Source organism: Equus przewalskii, chromosome 11, assembly GCF_037783145.1.
Source record: "Equus przewalskii isolate Varuska chromosome 11, EquPr2, whole genome shotgun sequence".
Lineage (NCBI taxonomy): Eukaryota > Metazoa > Chordata > Mammalia > Perissodactyla > Equidae > Equus > Equus przewalskii.
Window position 1 is genome coordinate 19,267,529 of NC_091841.1, and position 20,732 is coordinate 19,288,260.

Consider the following 20,732-nt stretch of genomic DNA (forward strand, 5'->3'; position numbering starts at 1 on the left):
CCTAGAGTTAGGTTGTGGACTTGGTTTGGGATTGGTCTGCAGGTCCCAGGGAGGAGGTTTTGGGGAGGGGCGGGGCCGTAGCGCACACGGTTAGCTGGACGCGCGGTTACAGAAAAGCCATTGTGAAGCCAAGCCTGTAATCAGAGCTACGTAGTCCCCGCCCCTGCTGGGTCCGCCCCTCGTGCCCCCGCGCTATGGTTTGGTCCGGTGCTCCGTACCTCCCCCCACTTGCGTGCCGCGTAGCTGTGCCCGGAGGTCCAGCCTCTAGACCACGTGTGCGCCCAGCGCCACGCTTTCTGCCGCGCGGAGAGGTTTTGTTCCGCCAGCGGAGTTTCTGGCCTGCGGTTTGGCTCTCGGCGCGGCTCTGTCCGCTGCTCCGTGCCCGCTCAGTGGCCGCGTCTCCACCCTGTTCCCGCCCTTGGTCGGCTCGGTTCCCCGTCGGGCTCCAGGCGCCATGGCTTCCCGCGGGAGGAAGCGGAAGGCCGAGGCGGCGGTCGCAGTGGCCGAGAAGCGAGAGAAGCTGACCAGCGGCGGCAAGGGAGTGGAGGAGGTGACGGTCGTTATCGAGCATTGGTAAGGGACCGGGAGAGTCATGGGGAGGGGAGTGAGGGCGTCGCAGACCAAGGGCCGCAGTCTCTGACCTTCCCCATCTGTCCCTAGCACGAGCTGACGCGTCTACGGGCGCAACGCCGCGGCCCTGAGCCAGGCGCTGCGCCTGGAGGCCCCCGAGCTTCCAGTGAAGGTGAACCCTGCCAAGCCCAGAAGGGGCAGCTTCGAGGTGACGCTGCTGCGCCCGGACGGCAGCAGTGAGTAGGGGCCCGGGCCTGGGGGAGGGGCGCGGGTGCTAGGCGAGGAAGCGCGGGTTTCAAACCGCGCGCACGTGATGATGTCGGAGAGATGTGGTGGGTTCCAAAGTAACTTCGCTTTACTCGGTCTTCTCCCAGGTGCGGAGCTCTGGACTGGGATTAAGAAGGGGCCCCCGCGCAAACTCAAGTTCCCTGACCCTCAAGAGGTGGTGGAAGAGCTGAAGAAGTACCTTTCGTAGGGAGGTTTGGGCAGAAGTCCTCACGCGGAGGTTTGAAATGGGGGCGGGGGAGTGGATTAATCGTGTTTGGTTGTTTGCGTAGCAGCCCTCACTGTTACCCCTCATTTCACGCAGGAGCTACGTTTTCATAACTCTTTTCTTGCTCTCAGGATTTCCTCTATTGGGAATACTTCCTTCCCTTTTTCCTGGTAGGAAAAACTGAAACCTTCAAAAGAAAAAAATCACTGTTTCCTATCTAGTGTGCCTTTTACTAATTCCATGTTTCATTTCATGGTCTTGGAGCTAAGTCGTGGGGTACTGACGGCAATGTAAATGATTCTTTATAGAAATACAATTTGTGGTCTCTGCAGATGCAGTTACTGCCTTGGGGGTATGGACCAGTTTTTGTTAGAAAATTCATTTTCCACGTCCTTGATGGCACGTTTTGATTCTTTGAACTGGTTGTGGATCCCACCGCTACCCTCATTTATGAGTTAAACAAAATCATTGACAAGTGTCTATTTGTATGAGTCATGACTTTCCCATTTTACTAGCAAAATTTTTTTTTAAATGGTTTATTTTATTTATTTTTTTTGAGGAAGATTAGCCCTGAGCTAACTGCTGCCAGTCCTCTTTTTGATGAGGAAGACTGGCCCTGAGCTAACATCCATGCCCATCTTCCTGCACGTTATATGTGGGACGCCTACCACAGCGTGGCTTGTCAAGTGGTGCCATGTCTGCACCCGGGATCCGAACCGGCGGACCCCGGGCTGCCGAGAGGCAGAATGTGTGCACTTAACCGCTGCGCCACCAGGCCAGCCCCATACTAGCAAAGTCTTTGTGTAACTTGACATATGCTTACCCCTGCCCTCGAGTTTTTTGTTTCTAGTATGTTCTGTTAATGGTCCCGTATGGTAACACTACATTTCAGTACCTCACTCCTGGTCACGAGGATCTGGCTGTGGTCTTTATCCCCAGTGCTTCATACAGTGCTTTGGCATACTGTCAGGGGCTTGTTATATTGAGATGTGGGGGGAGGATGCAATTCTTGTGCTCTCTTAGAGGTTTGTGGGTTCAAGGGTGGAGGCACATCTTCCTGGGGCTTTTGTGATTGCCTGGATTCCTTTTCTAACCTTTTTCCCGCTCTTATTTTCACAGCCTTCGGTCCCTGGTGTTGTTGGAACATTTATGACGGTACATGGCCAAACATCAGTCATGTGCCTGAAGCTGTGGTTTCTTCCCCTCCAGAAATGATGGTTTGGTTGTGAGGCAACCCTGTAGTAAAGCACTGAGAAGTTCTTGGATTTGGTTTGTTTAATAAAAGTTGAAATAAAGTATTTGAGTAATAAAGTCAAACTTAATCTTAGATCTTAAGGGATGGACAAAGCCAGCCTTATGGGATTGGTCCCACTTGTATTTTTCATAGCCTAAGGTTACCAATTAACCTGGAGCTCCTAGGGTCTCTGGTAAAGCATGTGAAATATCTGTAAAAACTATGGGGAAAAGGTAATTTATTTTTTTTTTTAAACAATTGTATCTTTTTCAACTCACTTCTTGGAAGTGATGATGGAAGTACATCTTCCTGGCCCCTGCAGAGGTTTTCGCTAGACTTCCCATACTGGCAATGAATAAGGCACACACATTAGGTACTGGACAATGTCCTGTCACTCCCACCCACTTAATGTTCCAAGCCGGCACTGCTTCACACCTGGAATATTTTCTCTGACACGAAATTCCCATCACAGAGGGTGTTCTTCCTCAACCTTTCCTATATTAGCAGTGACTATAGGTGCCTCATAATCTGGGAAACCTGGCCTCGGCTGTTACCTATGACCCACTAGAGTTAGGGACCACTTGTTTGTCACTAATTGGAAAATAGATTACAGAGAAATAAGATGGTTTTCTACCTGTGGTACTGCTGCCCAGCTCTGAAAGCCTGGGGAGGGGAGGAAGGGACGTACAGAGAGCCATGGGTACACCTGCCTCTTGTGCTAAGAGGACAGGGCATATGCTAGCCTCTGTCGATACACCTTTTGCTGGTCAACAGTTCCTACCCTCCCATTGCCCCTGACCTGCCCTCCCCACTCCACTACGTTAGTATGTCTACCTCTGTTTCTGACTCTGAGGAAGGGTCGGGCCATACGGAGGGAAAACTGGTGGGCACCAGCCTCCCCTCTGATGTCCAGTCCACCACATCAATCTCTTCCTCTTCAGAGCTAGCAGGAAGTGGGCTCAACAACTCAGAGTTGCCAGACACCACCTTGCTTGCCTCTGGAGAAGGGCACAATACCTCATCCATAGTTAGGGACACTTCCAGCGGAGTCTTCACCCAGTTTGAACATGGAGGCGAGAGGTCCTCATAGGACCTTTGGGGAGGGTCACAGGAGTCAATGTGGACAAGCTTGTCTTTCTGACCATCCGGTGGCTGGGAGCTGGTGATTTCCAGCTCTGGAGTCCAAGAGCCTCCCACTGAAAGCACCTCCTCTTCACTCATCTCAGAGGGCATGACTAGGGGGCTAAGGGGTTCAACTGGTGCTTTGTTCTCAGAGGGCATGACAAGGGGGCTAAAGGGCTCAACTGGCTCTTTGCTCTCACCAACAGGTTCCTTTTCCAGTCCTGTGAGCTCCCTGGGCCAGAGTTCCATGTCTGGCAAACACCATTCTTCCCTTTCAATCCAGTTTTTTCCTGTTTCCGTCAGGTGATAACTAGGGGTCCTGCAGCCCTCAGCTTCAGGACTCTCCAGAGACCCTATAGGTGGCTCAATATCTGAGCCACAGAGCATGAAGTCAAGGATCTCCTCCAGCTCACTGGTGGCAGCAGCACTTGTGATTCGGTACTCCTCAGCTTCACAGGGTTGCCCAAGCAGGGCTGTGTCAAATGCATAGGGCTCTCTGCAGTCAATATCCAACCCAGTTTCCTTCCCTACCAGCTCTGAACTGGACCCAAACTTGGACTTCACCACCTGGTGGTCCGGGGAGCGGCTAGCCGAGAGCAGAATGTCTTGTAGCCTAGAGCAAAGGGGGGAGTCCTGACACAGACCTATTCTAGCAGATGACATTTCCTGCTCCTTAATGGAGGATGGCTGAGTCTCTGGAGGGGACTCTTCCAAGTCTCCAGGTTCTGAGGTCTGAGGGCTAACTTGAGAGTTTTTGAGGGGAGGCTCTTGCACCACTTCCCAACATGTCCCGTTGACAATCTTTCGAAGTTTCACTCTCCCAACCTGCCCCTCCTCTGCAGAGTCTGAATGAGGTGCCCTGACTTCAGGGCTCCGCTTCTTGCTCCCACCTGTCTTTCCGAGACTAGAGGGGTTTGGGGTGTTCTGTAGAGGACTACCTCTCCCTGGTTTCTGCTTGTCCTCTGGCACTTCTTTATTTATACTCTTCTGCCGCCAAAGACGCCGGCCAGGGGCTGTGGGCACTGAGCTGGGTCCACTTGAAATGCTGGAAGGCTTAGATGTACAGACATCAGGAGACAGTTTTGAGCGACTCAGCCTGATCTTTCTGGGCAATAGTCGCTCATCCACAGAGGGGTACAAGCTGGGTGGGGAAAGCGCTGTAGGACCAAGGGCAGGGTCACTCTTGTTCTCTTTAGGTCCCTGACTGTGGCTTGATGGTGAAGAGCTTTTTTCTTGTGGATTTGGGCAGGCTCTGGCCTTCCTTTTGAGCAGAAGAGTGCCAGACAAGTTCTCTGCATTCTGTCGGTTGCTCTTCTCCAGGGGCCCCTCCTCCTTCCCTGAGGACTTCAATCTCACAGCCCCAAGAGGACCGGGAGTTTGGGTAACAGGCAGTGGAGTTCGAGGGCGGCGGCTGGATGCCACCACCCTGGCAGAGATTGGTGCGGCACTTGGAGGTTGTAAGCACTCCCGGTTCAGTCTTCGGCCCTGAGGAGCCTTGACCAACTTCCCACCCTCTAACTGAAGGGATTCTAGCTCAGATACACGGAGCTGACGGGCAGCAGAAAGCACATCCTGGGCTTCTTCTCGGGAAACTTCCATCTCTGAGGTATACAGGAAGTCCACCAGCTTCCTGAGTGTCCTGATCTTCAGGCCCCCCAGCTCCAGCACCACCTTCCGGCCCTGGGCTGGCCTCTCTCGCTCCAGGCGCTCTGTGAAGAATGGGCTGCAGGCTGACAGGATGCAGCAGTGGGCTGGGACTGCCTCACCTGGAGGGAGACACAAACACTTTGTTATCTCATGCAGACTAGCATGTTCATGGGCTAAGCAGAGAGATTACTAGCCAAATGTGCTGGCCCTTCTCTCAATTTCCCTCCACGGAAGTTCAAGTAGAGAAATTTGTTCCTTCTACCTGCCTGGAATCTTCTGCCATTACGTACCTAACTCATTTTTTATCCTGGAAAATCAAGTTTAGACATTACTTCTTTCAGAAAGCCTTCCCCCATCCCACCCCAAGTCTAGAAATTAGGCGTTCCTGGGCACAGAGAGATACTCCATAGCTATCATAGCACTTAGCTATCTATAATGTCACTGTCTATCTCCTTCACTAAACTGAAGCTCTGTGAGCAGAGACCCTGTCTGTCTTTCTCACTGAGGTATACTCGCTGCTTGACACAAAGGAGGGAGGCTGAATAAATTTTTTTGACTCACATGAGAGTTTAAAAAATTTTATAGAAGCTTCTTATGGTCTAATAGAGAATGAGCTCTGGATGTGGACAATCAGGGTTCAATTCTCTCCTGACCTTTAGGCACTGCCTGCTAGGCAGTGGTCTGTCCTATGCCACCTTTTTCTCACTTTATGCCACTATGCCCCTTCTCACTTCCTGGGCAATCTAGGTCTCTCTCCTGGCTTCAATTACCAAAGACTTGCTGATGACTCCCAGATCCTACCTCTGCCCAGATCTCTTTCCTGACATTAAATATGCCAAAGCCTGTATGTCTATATGGATGTCCCACAAGTACCTCCAACGCAACCTTTCTAGAAAAAGTACCCATCATTCCCCACCCGCAAAAACTTCCCCTATTTCTTACTTCAAAATAAGGTACCACATTCACCTAGCTGCCCAAGCCTGAAAACTGGAAGTCATCTTTGATTCTTCCTTCTCCCTTACCCTCTGTACCTAATCAAACATTAATTTTAAAAAAGCTAATACTTCTTGAGTCCTTATTATGTACCAGGTGCTGTTCTAAGGGTTTTACCAGTATTAATTAATCTTCACTGCAACCCTGTGAAGTAGCTGTTATTACAGATAAGTAAACTATAGCATAATTAAGTAACATGCCCACAGTTATGTGGTAAACAGCAGGGACAAGATTTTAACCCAGGGAGTCTGGCTGCAGTCTGTGCTCTTAACTGCAGCAAGTTTTGTAAATTTTCCTTAATAGCTTATAAACCATATATTTCTCTCTGTTCTCAAAGCCTTTGTTCAGGCCACCGTTCCCTCTTTCCTGGATTCCAAAACAGCCTCTTATTTGGGCTCAATAACAATCCAATCACTCTTCTCATGTATCCCAAGTGCTGTTTGTAAAGCAGGTATCTGATCATGACCTTCCTCTTAAAACCTTTAAATACCTTAAATTGCTGCTAATTTCTCTAGCCATATCTCCGGTCAACACACTTCTTGTAGTCTGTGCTCTAGCCGTAATGAACCACTCACAAATCCCTGGCCACATCTCTAAATCTCTGTACATGCTGTTCTCTCTGTTTGTGAAAATCTTTCCACACTTTCTCCTACTTCTGTTTGTCCTTCAGATCTCAGCTAAGGCGTTTTTTCCTCCAAGAAATCTCCCTAACCCTGTCCCTCAACCTCCTCAGGTCTATGAAAGATGCTCCTCTCTCAGCCTATACTTACCCCAATATGTTATTTATTATACTTCATAGTTACTTGAATGCACTGGTTATTTGCATGTCTCCTCCTTACATGATTTCCTTATAGGGAGGGACTTTATCTTCATAGATACTGAATGCCCATGCTAGTACAGTGTACAAGCAACTGATACTTTTTTATTTTGAATAAAGGAATGAATCCCAACTCAGAATTTACTAAGAGAACCAACAGGCAAGTCACTTAACTCTCCAGGCTTCAATTCATTCATCTGTAGAACTGGTACCATATAACATTACTTATCTCCTAAGGCTGTTATGAGACTCAAATGAGACACTATACTATACTGTTTTACTCTGCAAACTGTAGAGTGCTACACAACGTTGGTTGTCAAAATCTTTTTTATAAATGAAGAAACTGAGCTCCAGAGAGATGAAATCATTTGTCCACTTGTCATGCAGCCCCCAAGTAACAAAGCTAGGACTTAAATCAGGTCCTCTGACTCCTAGTCTTGGGCCTTTTACATTATACCAGGCTCTACCTCATGATGATTTAACATTTTAAGTGTAAAGAGAAGGGGTGGAAATAAGCTATATATTTTTAAGTCTAACAACAAACAACAAAAACCATCAATTTGAAGACAAGAAAAAAATTAAGCAACAGCTTGGGAAAAAAATGGGAAAACATGTAAAAGTATCATCTGAAATTTATATTGTGCTTAGTACATTAAAAGCACTCTTCAAAGTGCTTTACATATGTTAACTCAATCTTCACAACCACCCCAATACCATACTATTATCCATGTTTTATAGAACTTCTACGCTTACAAAACTTCACAATTAGTTTCATTTTTTTAAGAGAAAAAGAGCATAGTCTCATTTTCACTCTTGAAAACAGTAAGTGTCCTAGAACCAAACAGCTCTTTACCAAATAGCTTACAGCACTCAAAGGCGATGATAACACATTTCCTGGGTCTGTCCTCTACCCCCAATCCTAAACTCGTTTTATCTTATTCTATGGTGTTTTCAACTAGTCCCCACGTCTCTTACCTTCTGCCTGCAGAAGGACATCACAGAACACACCACTCTGTTGCTGGTGATGAAGCTGCAAAAAAGCTAACCGGAGGAACCGGGGATTCCTGTACAGGATTTTGGGACTGGCGGGAGAGCACATACTGGTCCCTTAACAAACCTTCTATGTTTTCTCAGATCAGATTCCTGTGGATGAGATAATACATTTCAGAAGCATGGTGATACCTAATTGGTTTTTTGCCTTTGAAATAAATTTTAAAAGTGAGAGATAATAGCATGAGTTGAGAAACCGTAAGCCCAGAAATTATGCCAAGGATATCTCAAGAAAGAATATCATAGTGATTACATGTGGGAGCTCAGAGAGAAACCTACATTTGAATCTCAGCTATATTTATTAGTATAGCTGTATAATCTCAGGCAGATGACCTAACTTTTCCGAGTCTCACTTTTCCCATCTATGAAAAGGGAATAATAACAGCACTTACCTAGCAGGGCTGTTTTAAAGATTAAATGAGTCAGTGCAGGTAAAATTGCTTAGCACTGTGAGTGCCTGGCACATAATAAATATCCCTCCCAATATGGTAGCTGTTATTATTATCCTTAAACCTTCCTCACTCAACATCTCAACTGTTGAGACTCAACTCCCACAGTGCTGACTACTCATATTCTTCCTGAGCACCACACTTCCAAGTTCCATGGGTATAATCCTCGATTTAATACTTTTAAGGAGTGAGCATAAAATGATCCCCAGAAAGTCGTACACATCTTTTCTCTTAGCTCACTATCACACTAACCAGCAGAGGGTGCACCGTAAAGAAAAGAAGCTGCTGGACTGGGTGGGAAGGTCTCTCACAGAAATAAGGTCCTTGCCACCCTTGGTTCAGATACTCTTGACCAAAGCAAGCCTGATTTGGCCTGGAAATTGGCAAAGAATTTAGCTTTCAGGTTTGTCACTCTGGTTAATTGCCTGGCTAACCATGCAGCAAGGATCATTAAGCATTCTACCCCTCCCCAAAGAACCTGGATATTCGGACTTCAGGCTTACTACATTTACGGCTTTTTGCACCGAAACCCCCAGACTCACTGCACAGCTGACGTTCCTTTCCTGCATGCACTTTTCTGTCAGGTGGCACTGAGAATGCAAATAGTTCACGCCAAACTATCAAGGGAAAAAAAAGAGCAGAAAGGAAAATTAAGAAAGGGAAGGCTCACTGCTAATCCCTGGCTGTGGGTGGAGGATGGCAGCTGTTGCAAGGGCCCAAACTTAGGGCCTGGGGAAGCTTCCCAATCCCCCCAGCCTTGCCCCTAGATCCAACCTGCAATAGTCCTGCAGTAGGAGCTGCTCCTGCCGTCCTCTCTGTGTGTGGGTCCTCTGTCCAGCCCGCCTTGCTTCCTCCCAATGTCCGGCCTCTCACGGGGACGATTAGCAAAGAAAGCAGCACAGGTGGGTCAACGGCCTGAGGGTTCCTCGCCCGTTCAGAACCAAGGGGAGCGGGGTTGGCGGAGAAAGCAAGGCTTCAGGGAAGGCCCTGCAAAGTTGGGTGCCCCGCACGCTCCAGACGCCCCGGCCCAACTCCTTTGAAGAGAGACCTCTCAGCGCGAAGGTTTCTGGGAATGGAGCGTGCGGATCCCGGAGGCCCGAATTCAGGGCTCACCCTCACCGCCACCTCTGGCCGCACGGGCTTTGCAGCCACCCCCTGGCGCCCTGGCACCGCCGCGGGCCCCGGTGCCCTTATGCACTGGCAGCTGGTGACACTGAGGGGCGGAGACCACGCGGCCCGCGCCACACACCTCGCGCCGCCGTCCTCGCGCTCGGCGTCGCGGGGCCCGACGTCCTTCCCCCTCCCCCACCCTCGGGCCGACGACTGCCGGAATACGTCATCCCCATTGGCCGAAGGCTCCTCGGAGAGCCAATGACAGGAGGAGGAGCGCTTTGGGCGGGAGGCTAAGTCTCGAGGGACTTGAGGGTTGAGGGAAGAGAGTCGGCTGCCGCGAGAGGTAGGGGAAGGGCCAGCTTGGGAGGAATTCTTAGGGAAGCCGGGCTTCTCGTTCGGCGCTCCATGAAAAGTCGCCAAAAAGAGGGGCCGGACGCTGCCAGAGGGCAGGCTCCCAGGCCATTGAAGGACACTTCCGGCCTCCCTTTGAAGACGTTGCAAATGGCCTCACTGCAGGTTTAAGGCAGGAAAAAGCCTCTGGATGGCTCTGCTCACACCTTGACCCCACATCTCTAATCTGGGTGTCTCCCAACGCAGCGGTGTTCTGGAACAAGGTCATTGGCTAGTTTCTGAATTCACGTTTTTCACAGATACCACTTCAGCCCCAAATCTCGGAGAACTGGTGGCCAAGGGAGTTGCAGAACTTCCGGTCTGGAGTGGTCTCTGATGTCCTTCCAGAGCTGATTGATTTAGCGCACTTCCTGAGTGGAAACAGCTGGTGTCAGGGATGATATTAAAAATTGCATGATCTCAAGATTAAACATTTGGGGAGAATGCTAACCCATGTTATAAATCTGGACAGCGGTTCTTTCCCTTGTGTGCATTAGGACCCGGTCCTGGCTTTGGTCAGATGTCCCCCTGATGTCCAGCTCTGAACGACAAAGCCGTTGATGACAAAATGTGGTGAATTAAAATGGAGCAGCCCCTCTGAGACCAACTGGAGGCAGAAAGGTAAGATGCCTGAGAGAAAGGGAACCTGCAAAGGGACAAAACTAGAGGGGTGAGTAGTATAGTACGCTCAAATATGTCCTATTGATATCTAATACTTTTGCAAAAAGGGTTTGAGGTGGTTGGCTGAAATATTGGGTGGCGGGGGGGAATTTCCAAGTCAGGTAATATTTTCCCTACTTTGAGGTCTCTGCTCTTAAAATGGAAAAAGAAGCAAGGAACCGAAGACATTTTGGGCTGCAGTTGTCCTATTTTGAAGAGGAAGCAATTCGTGAAAGGACATAAAATTTAGCAGACGGAGGACAGATTTTAGACGTTGTCAGCAGCGCACGTGCACACACACAAAAGCAAGCAAGCAATCAAAAAAAAAAGACAGAAGGCAGAACCATGCTTGTTTATGACATCTGTTACTGTGGAATCAAGACTTGATTAGGCAGGTGGAGCACCAGCCCAGGTGACTCTGTGGAGTTGTAAGGAAAATAGAAATATTATATCCCCTCGTGAATATATTGTTATCAGGATTATATTAATTTTTGAGAAGTGGAGAGGACTCCTTTTTTTTTTTTTAATGCAAGACCATGTTAGTTAAATCTTGTGTTAGTAGAATTTCTAAAGGGAATGATAAATGGTCATCCTACTCACGGCTTCAAAAATGACAACCATGGGATGGTAACATATAGCCACCAGAGGGTAGAAACGAGTAAAATTATTTTGTTGTCCTTTGTTTGCATAGCCAGTGTTTTTGTAGTTGAGTTTTGTTCGTTTCTTCTCTTTGGTATTTATAGTCAGTCTGTTTTACAAGTAGCTTCATTACAGCACAGCAGTCTGCTCTATATAATTTACATATTGCTTTTTAAAATACAATTTTATTTCTAAGCTCTTCCTTAATTTTTCACCATTTTATGGTGTCTTGTTTTTCTTTGTGTGTAAGTGGTGATGGTTGTGGGTGGGTAAGTTAAAGTTTGAGAGTTGTAAAACTGAGCACAGAATGTAATATTCCATGCATTCAAAAGAAAACAAGAAAAGAAAGAAAAAAGAAAAAAAAAACCAACTTAAAAAACAACCCTGGATCCCTAAACATCAACTCTGTCCATTGACTTCTCCCCATTGTTAATTGCTACCAGTGTCGTCCGCTCCATATTACTGCAGCTTGACCTTCAAACTAATTTCCTTGCTTTCACTCTTGCATCCTCTTTAATCCGTTTGTCACATAAGCAGCCAGATCTTTTCCAAATGTGAGTTAGATCATGTCATTCTGCTGTTTAAAACCCCCATAGGCTTTCCTCTACCTAAGAATAAAATCGAAACTTCCTCTAACCTACAAACCCTTCATATTCTGATTCCTGCCTGTCCCTTCCTTCTTGTTACCAATAGCTCTGCTGGATCCAGTATGTTTCAGCCCCACACTTTAGGGCTTTGGCATTAATAGTTATCATTGCTCATATCTTGTCATGGTTGACTGCTTCTTACTATTCACATTTCAACTTAAACGTCACCTCTCCTGAGGTTTGTCCCTGACATCCAATCTAGAACAAGCAACAAGTCATTCTCATCAGTCTGTTGTAAATCTCTGCATAGTGCTCCATCTGACATCTTATTTCTAATCTTCTCTCTACCCCTGCTAGAATGTAAGCTTTTTGAGAACAGGATACTTGTCTATCCCATTATCCTTGACATCTAGAAGAGTACCTAGTTCACAGTAGGTGCTCAAAATAACCCAAGTGGAGCTAGTCTTTTTATTTTCTATTAACTGAGTGTAAACCGTTTTTCCTTTAGTGACTATTAATGCTGTGATGCTTTATTTGGAGATAGCTGTTTCAGATAAATTTCAACAACTTTTTCACTACTGAGTTATCTTTTTTGATTTGTATATCATTTTATTTTGGAGGAAGATTAGCCCTGAGGTAACACCCATTGCCAATCCTCTTTTTTTTTTTTTTTGCTGAGGAAGACTGGCCCTGAGCTAACATCGGTGCCCACCTTCCTCTACTTTATATGTGGGACACCTGCCACAGTATAGCTTGATAAGTGCTGCGTAGGTTCATGCCCAGGATCCGAACAGGCGAACCCCAGGCCACTGAAGCAGAGTGTGCGAACTTAACCACTACACCACCAGCCAGCCCCTATAATTTTATTTTGAATGTTATCTACAAATTCATTAATGTTAAATGACTTGTTCAGGATTACATAACTAGTAAGCCAAGAGACTTCATTCACTCATTCATCTGTTGCTAAATGTGAGATATAAGGCTGAGCTCGGGGGGTACAATATGAACTAGAAAGACACTGTTCATGCCTTCATGGAGCTTATCTTCGGGTGGGGGAGACAGGAAAACACACATACACACACATACACGAAAAAGGAAGGCAAAATACTTGCAAGTAGTTAGCAGTGATGTAAAGGAAACAAGACCAATCCATCTCTAGAAAATCATAGAATATTCTAGAATATGGTTTTGACCTAGGAACCAATGAGCATTTCTCGTGCAGATTGTTTTCCTTTGGCAATTATTTTTGGCTTCTGAAATATAATAATAACTCATTCTTAGTGAGTTTATACTCTATGCCATACATTGTTTTAAGAACTTTATATGTATTTTAATTCTCACAACAGTCCTGTGAGAGAGAGATAGTTATTATCTCCATTTTATAGTTAAGAAAACTGAGGCACAGAGAGATTATATAATTTGTCCGAGATCACGTAGGAGTGCATTTACTCAAGTAAGTGTACTTACAGAGGAGGAAGGTTCGAAGCCAGGCAATCTGACTGCAGAATCTATGCTCTTAACCACTATTCTAGATTATGAAAACTTTATGAAGATTCATTTGGCAGTAGTCTACAGGATAGGTTTTAGATTTTTCAGTAAGAAAGAAGGAAATTTTCAATTTATTATTATCCTCTTTGTTTAGTAACCACTGAATGACCATAAGATACTAGTCTTTGTCAAGCATGTTAAAAAAAAAATCCAATCCCTTCCTTCATGGCCTAACTGTCTAAGCACATATTAAGGACAACTCTTAATTCAGAAAAAGAATACTTGTATAATTCTTTATGTAGGTCGCGTGTAAAAAGATAATGTATGAACTAGATTGTGTTAAGCTTGAAGTTCACAAAGAAATCAAATTTTCTTGATGTGAGACTTTTCCTTACACTGCTATCTTCTCTAAATATATTCCTTGTTTATTGGATTTCATTTATTCTCCCCCTCAAACCCACGTTATTTTGATTTGAGGACAAAGGGGAAGACAGTGATTTTCCTCAACAGCCAGTGGATTCAGTTTCCTTCTAGTTAAAAGTATAGACACTAAAAACTGTTAGCAAACCCAGGCATTTATTTTTTTCTAATTAGCTCTAATGCAGTTAAACTAAAACAATGAAATTGAGAGTTTACCTCAGATATCCCCTACTATCCCAATCAATACATAGTAGTCCTGTTTCTCGGATTTCTCCTTTCCTTCCTGTCTTCCTTTGGGAAAATGCTTTGGGGTGGAAAGCAACAAACCAAATAGCAGCAGAGAAATAAAATCAGCTCTTTTCTGTTTCCCAACCCGGAAAGGAAGGGAGAGGGAGCGAGGACCCCCACCGTCAAAGAGAACCGAGGCTTAGGCGTGCCATTCTAGAAAGCCCTCGTTCCTTTGGCCCCCGCTGGAGCTCTGCAGTAATTCCTCAGAGATTGTATAGTCTCCACTTTAAATGTAAATATATATATAAAACTTCCCCCCGTCTCTTTCTCTCCTCCTCTTTCCTTTTTTTTTTTAATTTCCTATAATAAAGTTTCCTATTGGATAAAATCAGCTCCCTGATTTATGCCTGGCTCCTATTGGAAGTTCTCAGGGGCTGACATCACTTAGGAAAGTGAGGGGGTAGGGCTGCTAGATCAGTTTGTCACCACCCAGGCTCTCTAGCCTTTGGCTGGGTGCAACTTCCATTTTAGGTGTTGGATCTGAGAGAAAAAAAAGGAGAGAGGGAGAGAGAGAGAGAAGAGTAGGAAAGATCCTGAAAGGAGGAAGAGGTGGCGAAAAATCAACTGCCTTGCTGGATTTGTCTTTCTCAACTCGTTGACGAAGCCTTGGGTTTCTTTCCTAAAGGACTGGTTTTTAGAAGTCCACATTTGAGGTGTGTGCCTTTTTAAAAATGTGTGTACAGACGGGTAAAGGAGGATAAGCCAAGTCGAATTTTCGTCTTATGGTACCCAGAGGGAATTTAAAAACAAGAGTCTGCTATGCTGACGGGTGACTTTTAAGCAATTACTAATTTTTCTACTTACTTTGGGGAATTTTGGTATTTTATTGTATGAAGAAAGAGGTAAAATATTCAAGACCCAGAAACAAACTTCTAGGTCTCTCTGATATTGGGGTGGTGAATCGATTCAGCGGGGTGAGAGCGATTCTGTAGATTTACATTTTGATATGTTCTTTGATTTTATATTTTTTTTCTGGGTTAAGCTAACAAAATTCTGATTTCGGAGCCCAAACCGAAAGTTGGTTTTTCTGGCATGTTGCTTGTGGGTTGAGAAAGGAATTTGTCCGGTCGGAAGCTAGTTATACAGATGGTTCTTCATGTGTTTCAAAACTTTTTTCTCCTTTTATCATTAGATTTGTGGAAGTGGAAAGTTGCAAGGAGCTTTGCGGCTTAAATGGTGGTATTTTTTCCCCAGGGAGTTGGAGCAGCCCAGATCAGTTTCAGCCTTGCTGTTCCTGGGTGGATCCCTCTTACTTTTCCAGGTGTGGTGGGTGGGAGCCTTATTCTCCTGCTAGATCTAGCCTCCGTGCTTTGCCTTATAAAAGAAAACAAATGGATCCATGTTAACTGAATTGCCATTCCCTTCCTCTTTAAACTACCTTTGATTGCAAAGATTTGTGGAGGTGTTGTATGTTCAGTCTGCAAGTACAGTAATGTTTGGTTTATGTCCTTAAAGGGATAAGGAAATTCTAAGCATGTGTTTTAGTTCACCTGAGTAAAGTGGCAACACACCTGGAAACATTTTCAGCTTTGTGCTCTCTGAAACGGCCTTGGATTAAATAAGGTTAGGCTAAGAGAAAACACGTACAGACTTTGGTGTTGAGAATGCATTTGAGAAAGCACAAGGGGAATTCTTATCTTTAAACCAAACTGAAAGTTGTTTTCTTGGAGGTGAGTTTTTTGTTTGGTTAATTTGCTGTGAAATCAAAAGTCTGTAAGAGCTGAAGGCCCATGAGTGCTTTCATATCTTATATTTAATCTTAAGGTATGCTTTGTTTTTGCAAATACATTCTTGCAAAAATACTGATTCTAGGTAATTATATAGCCAACTCATCAGTAGCTGAAAACTGGGTGTTCTCTTCCTTCTCCCTTTGAAAATGCGAATCAGTCTGAAAATTCTGGTTGGAATAGATACTGCCCTAATTGTAACAAGATGGACCTTAATATGTAAGCTGCTCATTAGCTTTAAACTGGTATGTATCTTTAGTAATCCTCTGGTTTCGTGCCTCCCTCCTCCCAATTCTTTTTAGAGTAGAACGCTTCCTTGAATTTGTTTTCTAGAATGAAAGTATTTCTTGAAAGGTGATTTCATCTTTCTGAGGTTGTGGCTTCAGGGGAAACAGAACTTTGTTCCTCCTATTAATATACTATAATCTATGCAAGAACTACAGTAAAATTTTAATGTCTGGATGTCATAATTATAGCAAGTGCAGTTAAAAAGAAAAAAAAGACAACGTGTATAGGCTCTTGGGCTGTAGTTCTTATTTAATATTTTCCACATTTCTTTCAAATGTTCCCTCTGCCTTGACTCCAGCCTAGGGAGGTTTCTTGGTGGATCTTTGGAGGGTTGATTCTGTTTCTGCCACAGTGTCAGTTTCCCACTCAACCTTTAGGGGGAGGGATGAGGGAATCTGAAGAAGGAGTACAAAGGCAGTTTGAAAATAGGTTCTGGATGACTGAGTGGTGGTGATTTGGGTCCAGCTTTAGATACTGGGCTTTGTGTAGCTGCAGTGAGTATCCTAGTTAACTAGGGTCCAGGACTGTTTCCACAAACTGAAGCATTGTTTTGACTGGTGTGTACTGTAAAGCCTTTGGGATGATAAGATGGAAGGTTTGTCTTTTACCTCACCTCTCCTAGTTCTTTCAGGAAATATAATAAGGGGTGTGAATAAGTAAATCTTTTATTTTTTGTTTTGCTCATTTTGATTTTGGGGTAAAAAATGATGACAAGTAAGTATGAGTTGTGCAGATTTTGCTTTCCTTGTTTGACTCCTATATATTGTTGGTTTCTTTGTTATGTGACTAAGGTAGCGGGTCTGTGTTCCAGGTGGGGGTCTCCTTTGGGTGGTTAGAATTCTAGTGCCTTTCTTAGGGTTCCAATTATGGAGAGTCAGAGGGGCTAGAACATGTTCTCTCAGCTAGTATAAAAATTGGGGCTATTGGAGATCTTAAAAAAAAAAACCGGCTCCCGAATAATTGCATTTCAGCCTTAGGTTTATGAGGTAGTTGCTCTCTAGGGACGGGTGGGTGAGATAGGATGGATGCAAATAAATCAAGCATAGATCACTATTCAATTGGAATAACAAAATGATTAGCTCTGTATAATTGATCTCTTTCTATTTTGGTACCTGATGGTCCCCTGTTACTAACTGCTAGTCCTCCCTCTCCCATCCTCCCTTGTTTTTTTTACTGTGTGCTAAGCATTTTGCATAAAGTATTTACTTAATTTCCCACAACAACTGTGTTTTTTGGCTTTTTTTTGGGGGGGGGGGTGCTAAGGAATTTGAGCCTCAGAGAAGCTGAGGTTTGCTGAAAATCTCATTGCCTGTAAGTGGCCAAGGCTAGGATTAAACCCTGGTCTGACTAACTACAAAGTCCGTGGACTTAACCACTAATACACTGCCATTCTCCAGAGAGAATGGAAACAAGAGCCAGAACTAAAATGAGCCCTTGCTAGAGGCAAGAGTGTTTCATCTTGTGGAGGGTCAGTCTTCACTTAGATTTCCAACCCACTCTGTGTTGGGATAATGTATGTAAAAAATCCATATTCCATAAAGCACATGGGGAGCTGAATTTGCTGGAATGGATGTTATCTTTCGAACAGGGATCTTTCCATATGCACACCATTGCTGTCCTAATTTCTTAAACTTATCGGAAATGCCTCAAACTTCATTTGATTATCAGTGAAATTTTTTCTTCCAGAGAATTTTCAGGCATGTGGTTTGGAATGCTATTGCCATTGTGGTTTGGAATGACTTTCAGGGAGAGACTTGTAGCAGGTAGTTCAAATAATGTTTATCACACTGTATTAAAATTGTCTATTTATTTTTGTCATTTCCTCTAGACTGAATTGCTTGAGTGTAGGTACTGTCTTATCTCCATATTCTCTTAGCACCTATCCTCGTGTCTGGTATGTACTGAGGTGTTCAGTAAGGCTTGGTTAAATAAGGCATTTGATGGGAATCAGTGAGGGACTTTTGGCGAAGGCTGAAAGGAAATTGAGATAGGAAGCAATACAATATGGATTAATAAAATCGCAATGTAATTTTGAAACTTTACTGCAGTCTGTAGTTTCAACCTCTTACGCATCTCCTACCTTCCATTTTTAAGTAAAGTTTCTGGAAATAATTGAAGATTTAACATTTCAATTTTTCTTTAATTCTGTTTTCTTTCTGGGCAAGTGATCCAAAGAATAGTGTAAAAAAGTAAGCGTCCTGGTTGGTTCGTTTCATAATATAGGTAGCTGTTAACTTCAAGCACTGAAATCTTGAATGTAGCCGTTTGCTAGGGGAGAGGAACTGGTTACCTAGAACATATCAGGGCAGCAGCAGGCACGTATTGGCGTTCAGCCATGTTGGAAGTGAGTGGTTTTTATACCTGTTAAGAAAAATATAAAAAGCTTGGGATGATAGTTTTGAACATCAGTGTTTCAAAGAAAGTATGTTTTAGATATCACTGTATTTTTTGTCACTGCTTCCACTGTGAATCTTCAAGAGATTTCGTTCACAAAATGTATGGGAAGTTTATGAGTTTAAGAATCCAAATTAATTTTCATGGACAATTTAGAATAATAGTAACAAGAAACATGCCTAAAGGAATGAACCGTAGGTTAGGTATTCTGTATGTGATTTCATGTTCTCTTCCCTCGAAAAAGGGGTTAAATACCATAAGAAGCTGAAATAGGGATTGCTTTGCTTAAATGCAGCTGCCTCCCACATTTCCAGTAGAAAGCATTGATATAGTCTGGCAGGAATATTGTAAAGAGGGAAGAATGCCTGTCTGGTCAGAACTAATAAGAGAAATATGGATTGGTTTGTATTTAGTTATGTTTTATAATATATTTTTGGAAGTAATTTTTTCCCCTAATTCTACTTGGAATAATTGCATGTTGTTGATTATTATATATTAAGCACTGCGAACAGTGCCCACATTTACTATTCTGTTTCAGGACCAGTGTTCCCCATTTTTAGGGCCACTTCCTCTCCAGTGAGTCCTTCAGTGGGCCTGTGGCCGACTGGTGTGGGCTGAGTGGTGTGTGCCGTTTAGATCAGGCATATAGTGGGGACATTATAAGGATCCAGAGTTTTCTTTTCTTAAAGCCCTCTTTGCTGGCCAGTAGATAATTTGCTCATCACTTTCTCAAAACATGTCTCATTATGTGATGATAAAAGCAACTTTTAACTTTTTATTTTGAAAAAATTTCAGACTTACAGGAAAGTTACAAGAATAGCACGGTTACTCCCTGTATACCCTTCTTTCACCTATTTCACTAGTAATGTTCACCAATTGTTAACATTTTGCCACAAATGCTTTGTTCTATATTGTTTGATTGATATATGACCAAACAGGGAATTTCCAATCTGAGAGTTCCACAAATATGGAGAGGCAAGACAGCTTAGCATATGGTTACGAGCATGGATGCTGGAGCTAGACTGCTTGAGTTCAACTCTTGCTCTGCCACTTACTAGCTGTGTAACCTTGGGCAAATTGTTTAATTGCTCTATGCATTGATCTCCTTGTCTGTAAAATGAGGACAATGATATTAACTCTCATAGGATTGCTGTGACAATTAAGTGATTTAATATATGTAAAATTCATAGAATGGTGCCCACCTCATGGGAATACCTTGCAATTGTTTGCTATTAGAATTAAAGCATTAAATGAATTCAAACATCATTTGTCTGTTGGAATAAATGCCCTTTAAGATCTCTTAAAACCTGAGACTACATGGTAAATATGGATGTTTATATTCAGAAGAAATGGGCTCTCTGAATGGGTAAACTAACTTGCTTTTTTGTTTTAATGGGGAAAAAAGTGTCTTTAGTAATAGTCAAGTTTGGGGAGTTTTATGGGTAGGGTTGTCCAAGATAAAGGTTTTATGGGCATGGATAACTTTTAATACAGTAAAGTGAGGTGTGAGTAGGGGAAGAGAAACAGGTGGCAAAACTTGAATATCGTGCACTAATTTCTTCAGAGATTTGGATATTTTAGGGAAAAAAAGCGATAGAAGTTTTTCCCACCTTTTTGTATCTATAAGAGACAGACCAAACTCTAGCATCCAAAGGTAAACCTTAATTTTGGCAGAGAATGGCTTGAAAAAGCTTTGTTTGGGTTTATTATTCTTGAGTTTGAACCAGATTCTTTACCTTGAAATCTTACTTGTCCAACCAGAATTTTGGAGGATAACATTCAGTATGAATGATTGTACGAGAAGTAAATTACATAGAAATGAAGGCAGGCTTTTACTCTCCCTTTTCTTGAAGTAAATCTCTCTCTTTTATATCCAGAAAACATCATTCTCTATTTTCAACCCTTATTTATGGATGTTTGCAAACTTGGGACATGCAGAAATTTTGAGTTCATCAATGCTTCCTGTGAACAGTGTGCTTCTAAGAAAGAGGTCTCCTCTTATATGTGGAAAAGCCGAACTGTGGACTGTGGGAAATATATGTGTTAGATGCAGCCTTACTTGGAAACTTTTAGGCTTCCTCCACTCTAAAGTTTTCCTCTTTTTTCCTTCCCTTCATACTAAATAACCCGTGAAACTACTGTTCTGAATGGTGTTTAAACTAATTTCTATTGGCGCTCCATAGCTTCCTATCATAACTCCCCCAGCTCTCCGCATTTTTGTAAACCCATATTTCCCTCTACTGATTTCTCCTGTGTTTTCTCCATTTTGTTGGCTTTCCTGTTCTGTGGTGTCTCCCTTTCCCTGTTTGCCTCCCCTATCTTTTATTCCCCTTAGGTTGGTGGTCTTCATGGGCATCACTTTG

General features: G+C 43.8%; 3 protein-coding genes across 31 annotated transcripts in view; 2 read left to right on the top strand and 1 right to left on the bottom strand.

The window, feature by feature from the left end:
* The first annotated feature begins 88 nt into the window (after positions 1-88).
* Positions 89-2,361, top strand: SELENOH (selenoprotein H). Its single transcript, XM_008531087.2, has 4 exons — positions 89-573; positions 661-806; positions 945-1,075; positions 2,183-2,361. The coding sequence occupies exons 1-3, from the start codon at positions 455-457 to the stop codon at positions 1,043-1,045; spliced, it is 366 nt and encodes a 121-aa protein (XP_008529309.2). The 5' UTR covers positions 89-454; the 3' UTR covers positions 1,046-1,075; positions 2,183-2,361.
* Positions 1,359-9,891, bottom strand: BTBD18 (BTB domain containing 18). The gene is made up of 4 exons (XM_008531088.2): positions 9,150-9,891; positions 8,918-8,992; positions 7,852-8,019; positions 1,359-5,185 (listed from the first exon to the last, which is right to left on the bottom strand). Exons 3-4 carry the CDS (start codon positions 7,973-7,975, stop codon positions 3,114-3,116), a joined length of 2,196 nt encoding a protein of 731 aa, XP_008529310.2. The 5' UTR covers positions 7,976-8,019; positions 8,918-8,992; positions 9,150-9,891; the 3' UTR covers positions 1,359-3,113.
* Positions 9,716-20,732, top strand: part of CTNND1 (catenin delta 1) — a 51,520-nt gene continuing 40,503 nt past the window's right edge. For 7 of the 29 annotated variants that reach the window (XM_070563960.1, XM_008531078.2, XM_008531085.2 and 4 more), the window contains exon 1: positions 14,372-14,613. The gene's annotated coding sequence lies outside the window, so the exon portion shown is untranslated. The other 22 variants (XM_070563946.1, XM_070563966.1, XM_070563968.1 and 19 more) reach the window with 17 other exon arrangements.